The sequence below is a fragment of the Garra rufa genome, chromosome 11, assembly GCF_049309525.1.
Source record: "Garra rufa chromosome 11, GarRuf1.0, whole genome shotgun sequence".
Classification (NCBI taxonomy): Eukaryota; Metazoa; Chordata; class Actinopteri; order Cypriniformes; family Cyprinidae; genus Garra; species Garra rufa.
Genome location: NC_133371.1, coordinates 824708 through 842924, shown reverse-complemented (window position 1 = coordinate 842924; position 18217 = coordinate 824708). Strand labels below are relative to the sequence as shown.

General features: G+C 35.7%; 3 protein-coding genes across 3 annotated transcripts; all 3 read left to right on the top strand.

Annotated features, from left to right (window-relative positions):
- Nucleotides 1–611: 611 nt before the first annotated feature.
- On the top strand, nt 612–6610 carry LOC141345906 (DNA-directed RNA polymerase II subunit RPB9). Its single transcript, XM_073850830.1, has 6 exons — nt 612–773; nt 888–942; nt 2792–2865; nt 5328–5402; nt 5510–5561; nt 6113–6610. The coding sequence occupies exons 1-6, from the start codon at nt 712–714 to the stop codon at nt 6173–6175; spliced, it is 381 nt and encodes a 126-aa protein (XP_073706931.1). The 5' UTR covers nt 612–711; the 3' UTR covers nt 6176–6610.
- A 3122-nt stretch (nt 6611–9732) lies between these two features.
- Nucleotides 9733–13054, top strand: LOC141346061 (peptidoglycan-recognition protein SC2-like). Its single transcript, XM_073850977.1, has 4 exons — nt 9733–9821; nt 9900–10095; nt 11922–12040; nt 12233–13054. The coding sequence occupies exons 1-4, from the start codon at nt 9770–9772 to the stop codon at nt 12415–12417; spliced, it is 552 nt and encodes a 183-aa protein (XP_073707078.1). The 5' UTR covers nt 9733–9769; the 3' UTR covers nt 12418–13054.
- A 2984-nt stretch (nt 13055–16038) lies between these two features.
- LOC141345104 (forkhead box protein G1-like) lies at nt 16039–17181 on the top strand. Its single transcript, XM_073849971.1, has one exon. It carries the CDS (start codon nt 16039–16041, stop codon nt 17179–17181), a length of 1143 nt encoding a protein of 380 aa, XP_073706072.1.
- Nucleotides 17182–18217: the final 1036 nt, after the last annotated feature.

Here is an 18217-nt window from a genome sequence, read left to right as displayed (position 1 = left end):
AATGATACACAAAACCGTTGAGTGAAGCGGTCATAGCAGTGCCGTATCATGCAGAGCCATATAAAAAGATATATATATATATCTTTTTATATGGCTCTGGTATCATGAATACGACACAGCTGCTGACCAATCAGAATTGAGGAATGGAACTAACCGTTTTATAAAAATAATAATAATAGCATGTTCCAGGGGTTTATTTTTTTTTAGAATTTTTATAATAAAAAAGAGTGTTCAACATCAGAATCAAATATATGAGAACCTAGGACAATAAAAAAAAAAAAAGTCTCCTCTGCTTGTTTGCAAAAAGAACATGAGCTGGCCATGTCCAAATATTTAGAAACATTAGAATTAACAGGCTATGTTTTATGTAAAATTTTAAAATGTGTTTCCTTTGCCTCATTAGAAGTAAAACATTTCCCAGGTAAAAACCAGTCTATATCATTAACCAAGGACCTCCAGTAGAACTTTCCTCTTGAAGAAATGTTCTTTATGAATTGAAAAAATTGCCCAATAGCGTTTTGTCCTCCGCCACGCAGAGGCGCTGTGACGAATCAGTGCAGCGCTAAGCGGAGGTCACGCATGCGCACTAACTACTGTTTCTAGACGTTTCGAAATTCAACGCAGAGGAAGAGCACTGTTATCCTTTTCCCCTCACTCTTATTATTATTATCATATCTAAAGCCTTTAAAATAGAGTTGTGGTATCTTTATAATGGAGCTGGAAGGTGGCAACTACGAGCCTGGTTTTGTGGGCATCAGGTTTTGTCAAGAGTGGTGAGTTTAGACGAGTTGTTTGTTTCTCAAACTAATATCTCTGATCCGAACTGTATGTGTTTGTTTTGATGGCATGAACCGGTTTTATATGAATCTCTTTCTTTCTTTTCACAGTAATAACATGTTGTATCCTAAAGAGGATAAAGAAAACCGCATCCTGCTATACGCTGTAAGTTTTTTGTTGTCAAATCTGTGCATGAATTGTTCTTTTAGTCCATATTAGAGCGTTTACATTACATTTACAGTGCCTTGCAAAAGTAGTCATACCCCTTCATTTTTTTTCACATTTATTTTTGTTGCAGCATTATGTTAAACTGCTTTAAATTAGTTTTTCCCCACATCAATTTACACTCCATACACCGTAATAATGACAAAGCAAAAACCAGATTTGCAAATGTTACAGATTTATTAAAAATAAAACACTGAAATAAGTAGATTGCATAAGTATTCATACCCTTAACTCAGTACATAGTTGAAGCTTCTTTACAGCCTCAAGTCTTTTTGGGTCTGATCTGACAAGCTTCACATCTGCATTTGGCAATTATCTGCCATTCTTTGCCTCACCTTTTCACCTCTCAAGCTCTGTCAGACATTTTCTAGAGTCCTAGTTGTTCCAGTCGTCTTCCATTATGGAGAATGCTTCTGTCAACCTTCAATGCAGCAGATTTGTTTCTGAACTCTTCTCTAGATCATCGCCTTAACACAAGTCTGTCACTGAGCTCTACAGGCAGTTATCTTGGTTTTTGCTCTGATATGCATTTTCAGCTGTTAGACCTTTTCTGAGAGGTGTGTGCCTTTCTAAATCAGATTCATTCAAATGAATTTGCCACAGTTTACCTCCACTTCAAATGTAGGAACATCTAGAAGCAATATGAATGCTCCTGAGCTAAATTTCCAGTGTCCCGGAAAAGGGTATAAATACTTATGCAACGGGATTATTTCTAATAAATTTGCAAAGTTGTTACAAACCTGTTTTGTGCTTTGTCATTATGGTGTAGGAGATGTAGATTGATGTGGAAAAAAGTAATTTAAAGCAGTTTAACAAAACAAAATGTGAAAAAATGAAGGGGTATGAATACTTTTGCAAGGCACTGTACATTTAGATATCTAGCAGACGGTTTTATCCAAAGCCACTTACAAAAAAGGACAAAGGAAGCAATCAAAAACAACAAAAGAGCAATAACATGCAAGTCTCATTTAGAATAACGCAGTACACGTATGTTTTTTTTTATTATATATTAAATAAAAAGAAAATACATAGAATAAAAAACAAAACAAAAAGCAAGCTAGTGTTAGATGCCTAAAAATAGATAGAAGCTAGTGATAGTTTTTTTTTAAAGAAAATAAGCAGTAAGTAAATTAATAGATAGAATACAACACTGCAAAAAAATGCTTTTCTTACTTAGATTTTTTGTCTTGTTTCCAGCCAAAATATCTAACAATTCTTAAATCAAGAAGGATTTTCTAGACGAGTAAAAATTATTTTCTATTTTTCATTACAAACATGTCAAAATGAAGTGAGACCTGTCAGTGGGTTAAGAAAATTAATCTTATTTCAAACAGAAAACAAGATTATTTTTCTTACCCCATTGGCAGATTATTTAACTTGTTTCAAGCAAAAACGCACTTAATTTTGACTTTTTACTGAAAACAAGAAAATAATTTTTACTTCTACAAAATCAGTGAACAAGAACAGAGAATCTAGTGTTAGTTAGTTGTTTTTTTAGTAAGTAAATTAATAGAGAATAAGTCTAAAAGGGCAATTTTTTTTTGAAGAATAGAGTTAAAGCAATAAATGAGTATTTTGTGCATGTCTATGTGTTGATTCATGATTACAGTTAGATCTAATTATCAAATGTGATCTAATATGCATATGACTTATGATTACAGTCGATATCCAGAGCATTAACCTTTAAAAAGGCTTAAAAGGGGTTTAACATAGAAGTGTTCTATATAACTTGATTCTTATTAATTGACAGAACAATCCCTCACTTGTTTGTGTTCATGTATGTTTTCAGTGCAGAAACTGTGACTATCAACAAGAAGCCGACAACAGCTGCATCTATGTGAACAAAATCACCCACGAGGTTGAGTGAGTGTCTTCCTGTTTTATTTACTGAGAGACAATGCATTGGTTTGAGACAATGCCTATAGAATGACTTTGTTTTGTACTGGAGACTGCCTTTTAGGTCACTCTAAATGTATGTTAGCACTGTTTAAAAGGGCATGGTGAATGCTGGATAAATAGGTCTGGGTCCATCTGATTCTGATTCACAAGCTCTTCTTCGTTTGATATTGATTCGATTGGAATTTGGATATATCAGGGACAATACATCAATATTTCTGAAAGACAACAATCTCAACCAATGCTGTAAACTAAACAGAGAGCCCTGTCAGTAACATTTACTATATTATTAAAGTTTTAAATAGCAATAGACCCATTTAGAGTAGATGTCACTTTCAGCTGCGTGCACATAGTGGTTGCAGAAAAACACTGGTAACAAGTGGAGGTAAATGGGTAAAATCCATGGAATAAGAAAAAAAAATACGTTTTTGAGCTTTTTAATGTCAAAATCAGTTTAAAACGTTTAAATAATAATTGTAGTGTTTTTTCGACAATTAAGTGGTTAATCTTGTTGTAATATTTTTTTTTATCATATATATTGTTTTATTTTGTTTACTGTGTGTACACTGTACAGTATGATATGATGCTAGTAGATAAAATCGCAGCCTTATGCGGTTTAGAAATCGCGATATTTTTTTTTGTGATTGCGATTAATTGCACAGCCCTACTCCCTATTAGTCTAAACTCTAAACCAGGGGTGCCCAATCCTGTTCCTGGAAATCTACTATCCTGCAAAGTTCAGCTCCAACCTTGATTAAACACACCTGAACCAGCTAATTAATCTCTTAGGTAGCACTTGATAATTACAGACAGCTGTGTTGGAGCAGGGCTGGAACTAAAGTCTGCAGGTAGGTAGATCTCCAGGAACAGGAGTGGGCACCCCTGTCCTAAACCATCAGTTGCAGGCTCAAGTGTCTCACGCTCAGATTTGATCAAAATTTTGGGGTATTTCGGATTTTTTGAGAACTAGTAGGTTTTTCGCCCAATCGGAACCAAACCAGTGCCGAAAGTTTCTCTGTAGAGCGAATATCAATAATTATTTTTTAAAAAGTCTAACTTTGGACTTTCCACCAGAAAGGGATTCCAAAGGGGTGGGGGCTCTCTTAGTAAAATGCCTGTAACTCCAGAACAAAATAAGATATCTTCAACAAACTCAGAACAGGTATGTAAGAAATCAGTCTGGGGACGCAGGACAAAAATCACGAAGCTTGGCCACTTGGTGGTGCTATAAAATTTAAAAATGGCTATACCTGCGCAACCATTTGTCCTATCAGCATGCAAATCGCTGTGTACGGTCTTGGTCCAAAGTGCCAAAAGTGTCTATAAGGACATTTGCATATCCCCAAAAAAACGACGTCCGCCATTGGCCGATGAAATTTGAGCACCTTTTAGACAAGGTTAACTGAGGCCGATTGGAGCGAAACTCGTTGGGCCTGTTTGACTCATGGCCCCAAAGGTCTGTGAGAAATTTGAAAGAAATCAGCCACTGGGGTGCGATACCGCGTTTTTTTTTTTTTTTTTTTAATGCCGTAAACAATTGTGCATTGCTGTGTTTTTTGTGCATACACATAATATTCATATCATATAATAGAACTCCTCATTCAAGACAACTTTGCCTCTTTATCACTGCTGTCAATCGAATAGATTGTTAAATGATTGAGAAGATTAGATTACAAAAACTACTTTTGCAAACTAGTCCTGGGTTTTTCAGTCAGTCTGGAAAAAAACAGTGCTGTGCAATTGTGTGGACTCGCTAGGTCAATAATTATATAGAAAATGTTTAAATTTGCCCTTTGGGAAGATATAATGGGGTAATTTAGAAAATAGGCCTGTCTGAATTTTCCCTTAAATCCTATAAAGCCTAAAGGAAAACTCAATACTTCACAAAACCTGCTGAGCACATGCGACAGGTGATTCTAAACAAGCACACAAAGTTTTAAGGAGATCCAACCACAGCTGGCGCTATAACAGTCAAAAATGTTACAAAACATCCTATTTCCATGGTAAATTACCTGTGTTTTGCAAAAAAAAGGCTTGCTACATGTTTTTTTTTTCATACATGCTTAAATGCCTTAAAGCGCTTGAACCCCGTTAATCGCTGCTTGTAGATATATTTCATTGTTGAATTCTGAAAATTTAAACAGAGACGGACAGCTTTTTAATAACAGATTTATTAAAACATACAATAAAGACATAAATGACAGGTTAATTAAATGTGTAATGATTATGTAATGTAGTGCATAGATTTAGTAAACTGCTACTTTCTAGAGATTTTTCAATGTAACGTTACGTCACGCTGTTTACAAATTGTTTATTAATATCTTTCAAAACACAAATGTTCTACCTACCAAAACAGGATTATTCTATGATGTTTATTGGTTAAAGAGATTTTTCTAAACACCACTAACCTCAACCCTCTTCTCTGCCAGTGAACTCACTCAGATCATTGCAGACGTGGCTCAAGATCCAACACTGCCTCGGACGGAGGACCACCCTTGCCCAAAGTGAGTGATAAACATGTTTCTTGATGTAGATATATACTAATAATGGTATTATTGTAATTCCCAGAATTCTCATAATGGCCCGTTTTATGATGAATGTGTGGTTTTAGGTGTGGACACAAGGAGGCGGTGTTCTTCCAGTCTCACAGCATGAAGGCTGAGGTAATGACACACACACACACACTGCAAAAAATGCTTTTCTTAGATTTTTGGTCTTGTTTCCAGCCAAAATATCAAAAAATTCTTAAATCAAGAAGGATTTTCTAGACGAGTAAAAATTGTCTTGTTTTTAGAAAAACAAGTCAAACTTAAGTGCGTTTTTGCTTGAAACAAACTAAATAATCTACCAGTGGGGTAAGAAAAATAATCTTGTTTTCTGTTTGAAATAAGATTTTTTTTTCTTACCCCCATTGGCTTGTTCTAAGCAAAAACTCACTTAATGTTGACTTGGTTTTTTTTTTTTTTTTTTGAAAGCAAGAAAATCATTTTTACTTGTCTAGAAAATCCTTCTTGATTTAAGAATTTTTTTATATTTTGGCTGAAAACAAGACCAAATATCTAAGTAAGAAAAGCATTTGTCTTGATAACTGCACTAAAAATGTATTTTAAACCGTTTTCACTCAGAAATTGCTGGTAAACACACTTTTTTAATTACAGCAATATCATAAATGCTGTCTAGCATAAACTTGGAACTTTTGATTTTCTGAATGCAGGATGCCATGAGGCTTTACTACGTCTGCACTGCCCCACACTGCGGCCACAGATGGACAGAATGAGGAGGCGTTCTGAGGTCCTGCGTCACTGTTCCATTCCCGAACATTATTTCTCAGTTTAGGAGACGTCTATTCTGGAGTGGATGTATCTTGTCAGTGACCCATCTGTTGGTCACTGATGCATTTGGTGTTTATTTTAGTTGTGAATTTTAGTGTGAGATTCATGCACAAACACCAGCGACTCGTCCTTTGACCTGAAGTGTTTATAGTTCTTCATTTTAATTCTACACAAGTGTATTTTTTTGAAGGTTTGTAATAAAAGATTACAAAAAGTATGAGTTTTCATTTTGATAGTTTTGAGGATTCTGGATGCATTTTTTTATTTCATGGTGGCTTGGAGTACAGGGAACGCAAGCATTTCTCTATGCACCTGCCACCTTCACTAACCAATGAGAAGAACTTATAAACTGCCTATTGTAATAAAAAGAGAAGAGTTAAGAGCTGTCCGGTTTTCCTTTAAAATAAATGCTTGATGGTTCAACGTTTGGAAAGGAGGATCACAGAACCAGTATTAAGCAGCCCAGGTATATTTGTAGCAATAGCCAAAAATACATTGTATGGGTTATCCATTTTTCTTTTATGCCAAAAAACAGTAGGATAAAGCATAGGATAAAAAATTTACAGATAATTTCCTCAACACTTTGTCATCCAAGATGTTCATGTCTTTCTTTCTTCAGTTGAAAAGAAATTATGTTTCTAGAGAAAAACATTTCAGGTATTATCTCCATATAGTGGACTTCAATGGTGCCCCTAAGTTTGAACTTCCAAAACGCAGTTTAAATGCGGCTTTAACGGGTTCTAAACGATCCCAGCCGAGGAAGAAGGGTCTTATCTAGTGAAACGATCTCTCATTTTTTGAAACAAATTGACAATTTATATACTTTTTAAATTCAAATGCTCGTCTTGTCTCTTCTCTGCGATGCGCTTGCGTACTCTGTGTGATCTGGGTCAATACAGGTACAATGCATGTCGAAAAACTCCCATCTCGTTCTTTTCTTCCCCAACTTCAAAATCATCCTACATCGCTGTTTTACCTTTTTGTTTTTTTATAAATGGCGTTTGATCTTTGCGTGTTCACTTATCTGTGTTGGTATTTCTGCAGCAATGTAGGATGATTTTGATTTTGATGTTGGGGAAGAAAACAAGATGTTTTTCGATATATACAATCTTGAGCCGGAGTTCACATAGACATAGACAAGACAAGCGTTTGAGGTTAAAAAGTATACAAATTGTCAGTTTGTTTCAAAAATAACTGATCGTTTCACTAGATAAGACCCTTCTTCCTCGGCTGGGATCGTTTAGAGCCCTTTGAAGCTGCATTTAAACTGCATTTTGGAAGTTCAAACTCAGGGGCACCATTGAAGTCCATTATATGGAGAGAAAAAAACAATTTCTTATCGACTGAAAAAAGAAAGATGAACATCTTGGATGCGTTAATTATCTGTAAATTTTTGTTCTGGAAGTGAACTACCTCTTTAAGGAAAGATCATGTTCCATGAAATTTCCTACTGTTAATGTATCAAAAACTTAATTTTTGATTAGTAATATGCATTGCACCCTCAGATTCCAGATTTTCAAATAGTAGTATCTCATCCAAATATTGTCCTATCCTAACAAATCATACATCAATGGAGCTTATTTATTCAGCCTTCAGATGATGCATACATCTCCCTTAACACCCGTAAGACTGGTTTTGTGGTCCAGGGTCACATATTGGTATTGCACTTTTAAAGTTGTACTGGGAAATATATTATAAAAACATTTTAAATAATCTTTTTTATTATTTCACAGTGTATATTACAGCTAATTTATAATCACAATATGTTTGACTATATTGTGTAGCTGTACAAACCTGTAGCTCTTAAACAAAAAAATCTCAACTGGAGTTTTTATCAGAAAAATCGCATTATTATTTTATTTTTTTCAGTTGTGTATGGAGAGTACAAAGTGAAAAACCCGGAATGGAGCTGGGGTAGAGTGATTACGGAACGCTTTGACACACAAACCTTGAACGCGGTGTTTCCGACTCCTGGAAAGTTTGTAAAACGTACTTTTCAACGTCAGGTGAAATGTTTGCTAAACCTCAGATTCTCTGTATTAATTTTGCATAAAGCAATTTCACACTGTTGATGATGCTGTTGCATTGCCACTACCAGCGTGTCTGCCTGAATCAAAGTACAAATAAGGTCTCACTACCAAGAGAATAATTATTATGCTAGATAAGACCCTTCTTCCTCAGCTGGGATCGTTTAGAGTCATTTGAAGCTGCATTTAAACTGCATTTTGGAAGTTCAAACTTGGGGGCACCATTGAAGTCCATTATATGGAGAGAAATCCTGAAATGTTTTCCTCAAGAAACATAATTTCTTATCGACTGAAGAAAGAAATAGATGAACATCTTGAATGACAATGGGATGAGTAAATAATCTGTAATTTTTTGTTTTAGAAGTGAACTACTCCTTTAAGTAAAGATAATGTTCCATGAAGATATAAATTTCCTACTGTAAATATATCGAAACTTAATTTTTGATTAGTAATATGCATTGCTAAGAATTTCATTTGGACAACTTTAAAGGCAGTTTTCTCAATATTTAGATTTTTTTTTGCACCCACAGATTGCAGATTTTCAAACAGTTGTATCTCAGCCAAATATTGTCCTATCCTAACAAACCATACATCAACGGGAAGTTTATTCATTCAGCCTTCAGATGATGCATAGCCTACATCTCCCTTAACACCCGTAAGACTGGTTTTGTGGCCCAGCGTCACATATTGGTATTGCACTTTTAAAGTTGTACTGTAAAATATATTATAATAACATTTTAAATAATCTTTTTTATTATTATTTCACAGCTAATTTGTAATCACAAAATGTTTGACTATATTGTGTAGCTGTACAAACCTGTATAGCTCTTAAACAAAAAAATCTCAACTGGAGTTTTTATCAGAAAAATCGCATTAAAAATATTTTTTTCTCAGTTGTGTATGGAGAGTACAAAGTAAAAACCCGGAATGGAGCTGGCGCAGAGTGATTACGGAACGCTTTGACACACAAACCTTGAACGCGGTGTTTCCGACTCCTCCTGGAAAGTGTGTAAAACTTTTCAACCACAGGTGAAATGTTTACTAAACCTGATTCTCTGTATTAATATCTTGTTGCATAAAGCAATTTCACACTGTTGATGATGCTGTTGCATTGCCACTACCAGCGTGTCTGCCTGAATCAAAGTAGGCTACAAATGAATTACTCTAGTATTAATCAAGGTTTGATTTTTCCAACTGTACTTAGAGAAGTAGTTGTGCAATTGCACAAAGCATTCATGCAAGTGACTGCCTCTTTTTATGTTATGCAATTCTGCCAAGCTGTCACTTCTGTTATTTTTGCAATGATAAAATATCGCCTATTCACATTGGCATTTCCATTGTTCGCTATGAAAAACCCGTGCAGTGAGATTTCTTCATCTGCCTGGAGGACTACCTGAATCTGCACGAGACAGGAAAGTACGCGGAAGCTCAACATGTTTGTCCCTCCCAGTCATTCACGGCTATTAAACCCGACAGTTTGCAAGTCATGCACATTTACCGGGTTTGATAGAAATGAACGGTATGGACGGATACGCACCTGGAGAAACCGTGGATGTGAATGCAGGTGAGAGCAAGCGTCCACAAGCGATCGTGTGCATAGTCTGTCGTTGCATGTTTATCTGATCGCACTGTTGTTTCGCAGTGGCTGTAGTGTGTCGACGTGGTTGGAACGCCGTGGAACCTCGGGTCAGGACCGAGATGAAGAGTCCCGCGCAGACGGTGATCGTTCACCACACAGCGCTCCGGTACTGCGCGCACCCGCGCGATAGCGCCTCTCAGCTCGCGCACATCCAACACATGCACATGCAAGAGAGGGGCTTCGACGATATCGGTTACAAGTAAGATAATAAAACGATACATTTAATATCTGACTAGTCTTTATATCACAGTGCAATTAAGATCTTACATATACAAATGCATATAGTATGTCATTATGTTGCGAAAATGCTTGTAGATCAACTTTGGATGTAAAAGTAATTCAGTGCTATTGTTTGGGTAATATTTGTATGAATCTAAAATGAGACTAAAATACTATGAATATTTCTGAATTAAAATTCTTAATGGTGTAACTATAAAAGAAAAAAGTGTACATAAGTAGCCTGGCATAACGTATTTATGTTTATTATTATTATTATACACAAATAAGAGCAAAACAGGAAGTCATTTTGGTGTCATGTGACACATACACAAACAAAAACACACAGGCAAGTTCCCTGCGGATTATTAAGAATGTCTCAATGTGTTCTTCTTTAAAATAATAATAACCAGTGCTGGGTGTAGCACATTATTATAATGCAATATTACTTTTTCCAAGTAACTAGTGAAGTAACGCGTTACTTTTTAATTGACAAGAAAATATCTGAGTTACTTTTTCCAATAAGTACTAAGTTACATTTTCCAAACATTTATTGATTAAAAGCTCTCCTGTCCCCATGTTGAGAGAAATTGTGAGTAAGATGTTACTTTAGTTCTAGAATAAATGTGAACATGCGTTAATTCATCTCACTCACTAAAAAACAAATACAGTATTCTTCAAAATGAATAAAAACATTGAAATTCAATGCAAACCTGCAATAATTAAATATGTTAAATAATTCAAATATCCTATATGTAATCCCAATAACTAATAAGCAAAAATTACTCAGGATAATCTAACATTTGTTTTCCTTTTTTTATTGCTGAAGAGTTGACATTTTTGTACAGACGTCAATTTACTTTTCTCTAAGCCTGAGGCTTTTGGTGTGAAAATGCTTTTACATTTGACAAAAATAGAACTTTTTATATTAAAAACAAACAAGTCCTGCCCAGATTTAAAAAGTAACGCAAAAGTAACTTAACGGATTACTTTCCATAAAAGGTAACTAAGTAACGTAATTACTTACTTTTTTAGGGAGTAACTCAATATTGTAATGCATTACTTTCAAAGGTCCACTGAAGTGCCTTGAAACACGCAGCGTTATTCTATGTGGTGACGTACTTTTAACTGAAACAAAAACATATCGCCCAGCCCCGCCCACTTATTTTGAATAGCCAATAGCGTTCCATTAATATCTGTTCGGGCCAGAGCCGTTGAGCTCGTAAAGCCGCATTTGTAGCTTATGACAGCCACAGACTAATAAATTACCCCACAGATTCAATATGAAACTCTTGCTAAAATAAAATAGTGATCATAATCATGCTGAGGCTGTGTAGTTTAATACATGCCGATCGCACATATGATCTGCTCCGTGTTTTTGCGTCTCTGTGTAGGGGGCGGGACACTACGGACTCTAGAGAGCATTTGATTGGACAGAACGTTTGATGAGAAACTGAAGCGCACGGTGATATCATCAAAATCGTTGATTCATATTGGCGGAAGTGACGAGACTGTAAGTTTTGAATGCCCATATCTTGTAAACGCGAATTTTGTCGTTGTTTTGAAGCACACTAGCTTATAGATAATCTTAAGGCTAATATATTCACACTAAAAGCCAAAAAAACTTTCATTTTGATTTCAGGGGGACTTTAAAAGTAACTTTCCCCAACACTGATAATAATAATAATAATAATAATAATCACACAATATTTTTATATTTTATCTCAAAAAGTCATGTTTAAATTCTGCTGACAAATCAGGACTGACTCTATACATTACTCATCCATCCACTCATCTGTCTTTCCTCAGCTTTCTGATCTCTGGAGATGGGATGGTGTATGAAGGGCGAGGATGGGGGGTCGTAGGGGCCCATGCAAAAGAACACAACTTCAATTCTGTTGGCGTCGCATTCATGGGCAACTTCAGTGGTGAGAATACGACTGATTTTAGAATGAATGCAATTTGTGGTGTTATTATTTGCAATTGCAATTATTGCAATAATGCAATTATTTAATGTTCGGTTAAGATGTTTAGTGAGTTTGTAAAGGAAAATAGACATCGTGTAATAATGAATTCCAAATGTTCAACATGTGCTAAAGAACATTTCTGTTTGTGTGTAGATGAACTGCCCAGTTCTGCATCACTGTCTGCTCTGCTGAGACTGCTGCACATTGGAGTGCTTCACGGTCATGTGCGGCCCAGTTTCGTTCTTGTGGGACACAGAGATGTGGCAAAAACTGAGTGTCCAGGGGAACATTTATACACTCTACTACCAAAACTAAGAGACCAATTACAAAACCATTGACCCATTGACCTCTTTTCTATGCATAAGTTGCATTAAATCCTTGCTTGTGTGTGTAGCAATGTGTGAATGTGAAAATGATACTGTGTTACATTTTGCAGTTGTGAGTGCCTTGAAAAAATCCCTTGTCGAAATATCCTAAAGGAATACTAATGGATTGATTTTTATTCAAATTTGGAACCAGTCCTGAAGGGCATAATTAAAAGTGCACTCAAAGGAAAAACTGAAAAACTGAAAATTCAGGTTATATAGTAAAAATCTTGTTTGATACCTTCAGGGTTGGATACAAATTATAACAGAAATTACATTAGCAACTCTATATGATTTTTGGTTGAGGGATATTTTACAGATGATTCATTTAAAGACTAGCCTTGAAATCTACAAAATCTCAATTAAGTTATGTTTGTCATTTCTCTGTACCAAAAACCTAGTTCAAATGGACTGAACAGTTACGTGCAATAAATTAATACTCGGGTGTTAAAATATCCTAGAAAACGAAAGGATTTGCAATTGTGTTTTTTTATTTATTTTTGAGCTCTTTTTGTCCATCTGACATGTGTATTTAATGTTTTGCATCAATGCCTTTTTATGAGGCAGTCAATGATCGTCCTTGTGTCTGTGTTTCTAGCATTAAACTCGTATTTACTGTCATTGTTTCCCTACTCGTATTTCCTCTTTCACTTAATGTACACTTATTATTATTCAGTAATAACTTCATCTGCTAGTCTGTTTAGTTTTTGCACTTTTACTGTTGTACTTTATTCGTTTTGCAATTGCCTTTGTGCTATGTTCATACCCTCAACTACACTCTTAAAAATAAAGGTGCTTTAAAAGGTAAATTCATTTAAAGGTTCTTTAAAGAATCATCTATTTCATACCTTTTTAGAATCTGAAGAACCTTCTTTCGCCACAAAGAACCTTTTGTGAAACAGAAAGGTTCTACAGATGTTGAAGGTTCTTTATGGAACCATTTAGACAAAAAAGGTTCTTCTATGGCATCGTGAAGCACCTTTATTTTTAAGAGTGTAGTAGCCTAAAAAAATGTTTAACATGGAAATTAAACCACTTACAAATGAGCTAAATTTTATGTAAAACTAATTTAAAAGCACATTTTTACAATTTCACATCTTTCTTAATTTAAATTGCAGTTAAGTTCTATGAAAATTGACAACTGGTATTATCTGAATAGGCAGTTTCTCATGTTTAATCTGATATAACATCTGCCTTTATGTATTTAAACGTAAAGCAAAATGTCCCCTGTTGTGGGGACGGTTGCAACATTTCACTTTGTCTATTCAACTGTAAATTGCACGTATATTATCATATGCACACATGTTACAGCAATATGAGTGAGTAGCTGACAGACGTGGCTTTATTGTGTTAAAAGTTTGGCTTTCTAACAAACCATCTCTGAGAAACTAAAGGAAATGCAAAACATGTTGCAACCGTCCCTACATATACTTTTGGAGAAAATAAAAATTAATCCTAAGCATCGAAGATCATTCTAGCACCTTTTATATTTATTTTTTCTTTTATATGTATTTTTATTTATTTTTAAAATCTTAATGTCCAGATCCCTGTTTATGTTCCTGCAAAATGAAAACTTTTTTTTTCCTGTAACAGTGCAACCATATAAAAAAATTGTAGGTTTTCATTAATAAATATAATTATGCAAATAATTCGATTTTTTGTGAATAACTACAAAAAAAGGTGCAAGAATATACTTCTCTTAATTTATTCCAAAGCTATAGAGTTAATTACTTGAGAATGAGCAAAGGAAAGATTTTTATGAGTGTCTGAAAATGGGAAATGCAAATGCTTAAATGTTTTTTGGGCTGATTTGCCTTTTATTTTCTCCAAAACTATACAGTAAAATGACTTAGTCAGGGTGACTGTGAACAAGAATCAATTGAAAGAATGAGCAAACCTATAAGGGATTTTTTCAGAGACTGTTTGTATTAGAAAGCTGTAATTTTAATAAAATAAAGCCACATCTGTCCGTTACAGTTGCAACATTCAATAAAATGTAATTAAATAATTCTTAAATATAATTTAGCAATTTCTTTATTTTATTTGTGCACAGTCACAGTCTTTAATAAGGTAAATTGGCTGTAAAAAAACAACAACCAAAGAATAGTAAATGAAACAGATTTTTTTTACCTATTCACTTAAAAAAGGAGAGATCCCTAACTATTAAAGGGGTTTATTAGAATTATCACTATAAAATTACAATTACGTAATGTTATGGCAAGCTTTTAAAAAATAAATGATAAAATTGGTATATTAGCTTAACAACATTTCATTGATACAAGCTAACTACGCCTATAAGAAGCTCCGAACGCACTGATTAAAATGTTATGTTTTTACAGTGCATCACACAAACAACTTAGACACTATGACCAAAAATCTCATCTTTAAAAAAAAATCTTTTTTACCATGATTATGACAATCAGTTATTTTCTAAAAAAAAATTACAACTGATATACTTTTAAACCTCAAATGGTTGTCTTGTCTAGCTCTGCAAGACGAGTTTTTGAAATTAAAAAGTATATAAGTTGTAAATGTTTAAAAAAAATAACCGATTGTTTTGCTAGATAAGACCCTTCTTCTTTGGCTGTGATCTTTAGAGCCCTTTGAAGCTGCATTTTGAAAGTCGGGGGCACCATAGAAGTCCATTATATGGAGAGAAATCCTAAAATGTTTGCCTCAAAAAACAGAATTTCCTTATGACTGAGGACAGAAAGACATGAACATCTCGGATGACAAGGGGGTGAGTACATTTACTGTACATTTTTGTTCTGAAAGTGAACTACTCCTTTAAGTAACAAGATTTTTAACCTATTCGCTTAAAAAAAAGAAGAAGAGATAACTAACTTTTTAAGGGGTTCATTATTATTATCATTATAAAATGACAATTATGTAATGTTGTGGCAAGCTTTTAAATCAATGTAGTGGTAAGGGACAGCATGTTGGGATGATTGCAACAATGTGTAGCTAAAGCACTGATTAAAATGTTCTGTTTTTACAATTCACTATGACCAAAAATCTCATCTTTAAAAAAATTACTTTTTACCATGATTATGATTTTTGGTTAAAGGAATGATCGCATGGCTGATTTCTTCCCGGAAGTATGAGGGGCCAATAAAACATGTGCAGTATGAATATCATCTCTGTATCTTATTCCTGCTTGAAGAAATAAGGCATGTTGCAACTCTCCCCAATAGGCCACTATTTTTGCCCGATAAGTGCACGCTCCCTTATGGAGCCTAGGCCATCCTCTAGAGATCAGGGCTCATGTCCTTCCTAAGCTGTTTGTTTACTCACATCCCCAAGTGTTGTCGTCTGTCTCAACTCCTTAGCATAACGTCGTTTTGCTTTGCCTCGCTCGTTTCTGACAGGCATTGACTCGGATGAATGTGTAAACAGAAGGGCGGTCTCAGGTGAGAGGCTTGAGTTTCACCGGCTTCCGAAGTGTTATAATTGAGCCTTGGAGTTCATTGATCAGTCAGAGAGATTGGCTGTGCTGGAAACTTATCAGATCTTTGTTTTGTTTTCATCGGACGTCTCTGAAGAATGAGCGGGCACTTGGGTTGAACTTTTAAGTTCTGTTGGACACCTTTAAACATGGAGGAACTAAAAGCCCCCGTGGGTTTTTTTCACAAGTCCTCATTCAGCATCAGCAGCTTGCTGCTCCGGCACGAACGCGCGAGAACGGACACTATCGCCGCGCACGAAGCACCGCGCTCCCGCGCCGCGAAGCCGCCAGCGCGCTCCAATCAGTCAAATGATGGAAAAGACAAGCAGATACGAGAGCGGAACGAATTAGCAAACAGACCAGATAAAAAAGAGGTAGTTGAAGAGGCAAAGTGTGAAGTAGCTGGACAAGAAAAGAAGAGTAAACCTGATAAGCCTCCGTTCAGTTATAACGCGCTTATCATGATGGCCATCCGCCAGAGTCCGGAGCGTCGGCTCACCCTCAACGGCATCTACGAGTTCATCATGGGGAACTTCCCGTACTACCGAGAAAACAGACAAGGCTGGCAAAACTCCATCCGACACAACTTGAGCCTTAACAAGTGCTTTGTTAAAGTGCCGCGCCACTACGATGACCCTGGAAAAGGCAACTACTGGATGCTGGATCCATCCAGTGATGATGTGTTCATCGGCGGAACCACCGGGAAACTCAGGCGCCGGTCCACCGCGGCATCCCGAGCCAAGCTGGGGATGAAGAGAGCCGCGCGGCTGTCCTCCACCTCCACTGCCGCTGGACTAGCGTTCGCGGGGTCGTTTTACTGGCCCGTCCCGCCGTTCGTAACCCTCCAGCATCGCCACCCGAACCCCGCGGGTCACCACAACAACTACGCCTCAGTTCTCTCCCAAAGCTCGCGCCACTTCAGCTCGGTGGCTCCCGCTGCGGAAAGACTTCTTCTCCCATCCGGCCAAGAGGCAACTTATTATGGCATGGGTTGTGAACAGATGACCTCCGCTTCCTCCTTCTCCACATCTGCCTCTGTGCCTCTGCCTCTCTCCGCGCCCTGCTCTTTTAACTTACTCTCCAATCAATCCAGTTACTTTTACTCCCATCAGGTGCCTCACACAGCGGGACTGTCACCCTGGGCGCAGGAGGACGCTTACCTCTCCAAAACGTCTCCTTCTGGACAGTTGTTCCCGGGAAAGCCATCTCCTGCTTCTGAATACATTGGAGGACTATGCACAGACATTCCTAATTACTTTCCGCATTTTAACACAGCCAGCTCTATACACTGAAAAGATTGCAATTTCATTTTATAGCTGTTTGATAAAAAGCTTTATATTAGGTGGCCTTAACTACTATGTACTTAGATCAGAAAATAAGTACAATCTACTTAATGTGGTCATACTGTATTGCAAAACACTTTTGCTTCTATTAAGGGTAAGGGATGGGTCAACTATTTAATAATAAGTCATTACAGAAATTAATTACAGATGTACATATAGGTATTTTTAAAAATATAAGTACAATGTAAAAACATGCATGTACACAATAAGTGCATTGTAACAAAAGATTAATTTAAATGTAAGTACATACACAGCAAAAAGATTTTTTTGTCTTGTTTCCAGCCAAAATATCTGAACATTCTTAATTAAAGATTTCTATTATTATTTATAAGCCAAAATTAAGCAAGTTTTTTTGCTTAGAACAAACAAAATTATCTGCCAATGGGGTAAGAAAAATAATCTTATTTCAAACTGAAAACAGGATTATTTTTCTTACCCCATTGGCAGATTATTTTGCCCGTTTCATACAAAAACTCACTTAATTTTGACTTGTTTTTTTCTGAAGACAAGACAAAAAAAATTCTTGTCTAAAAATCCTTCTTGATTTAAGACTTTTCAGATATTGTGGCTGGAAACAAGACAAAAGTAAGAAAAGCATTTTTTGCAGTGTAGTAGTTAAGGCCACCTAATGTAAAGTGGGACCAAAGCTTTTTTTTAAACAAGTATTTATTATTATTATTATTGTTGTTATTATTATTACACTGCAGGTAAAAAAAAAAAACGTAGGTTTTTATGTTTTTGAAGGAAGTCTCTTGCTCTCTAAAATATAGCAAAATAGTAATAGTATTAGGATATGATAAACTGTGTTATGAAATTTTATTTAATATTCAGCAAAGCTGAATTTTCAGCATTGTCTTTAGTGTCACATGATCCTTTAGAAATCATTCTAATATGCTGATTTGCTGCTCAATTATTAGCAATTATTATTGGTGCTTAGTTGTAATGTTTCTTTTTATTATTAATGTTGAAAACCTGTTTTTGCTGC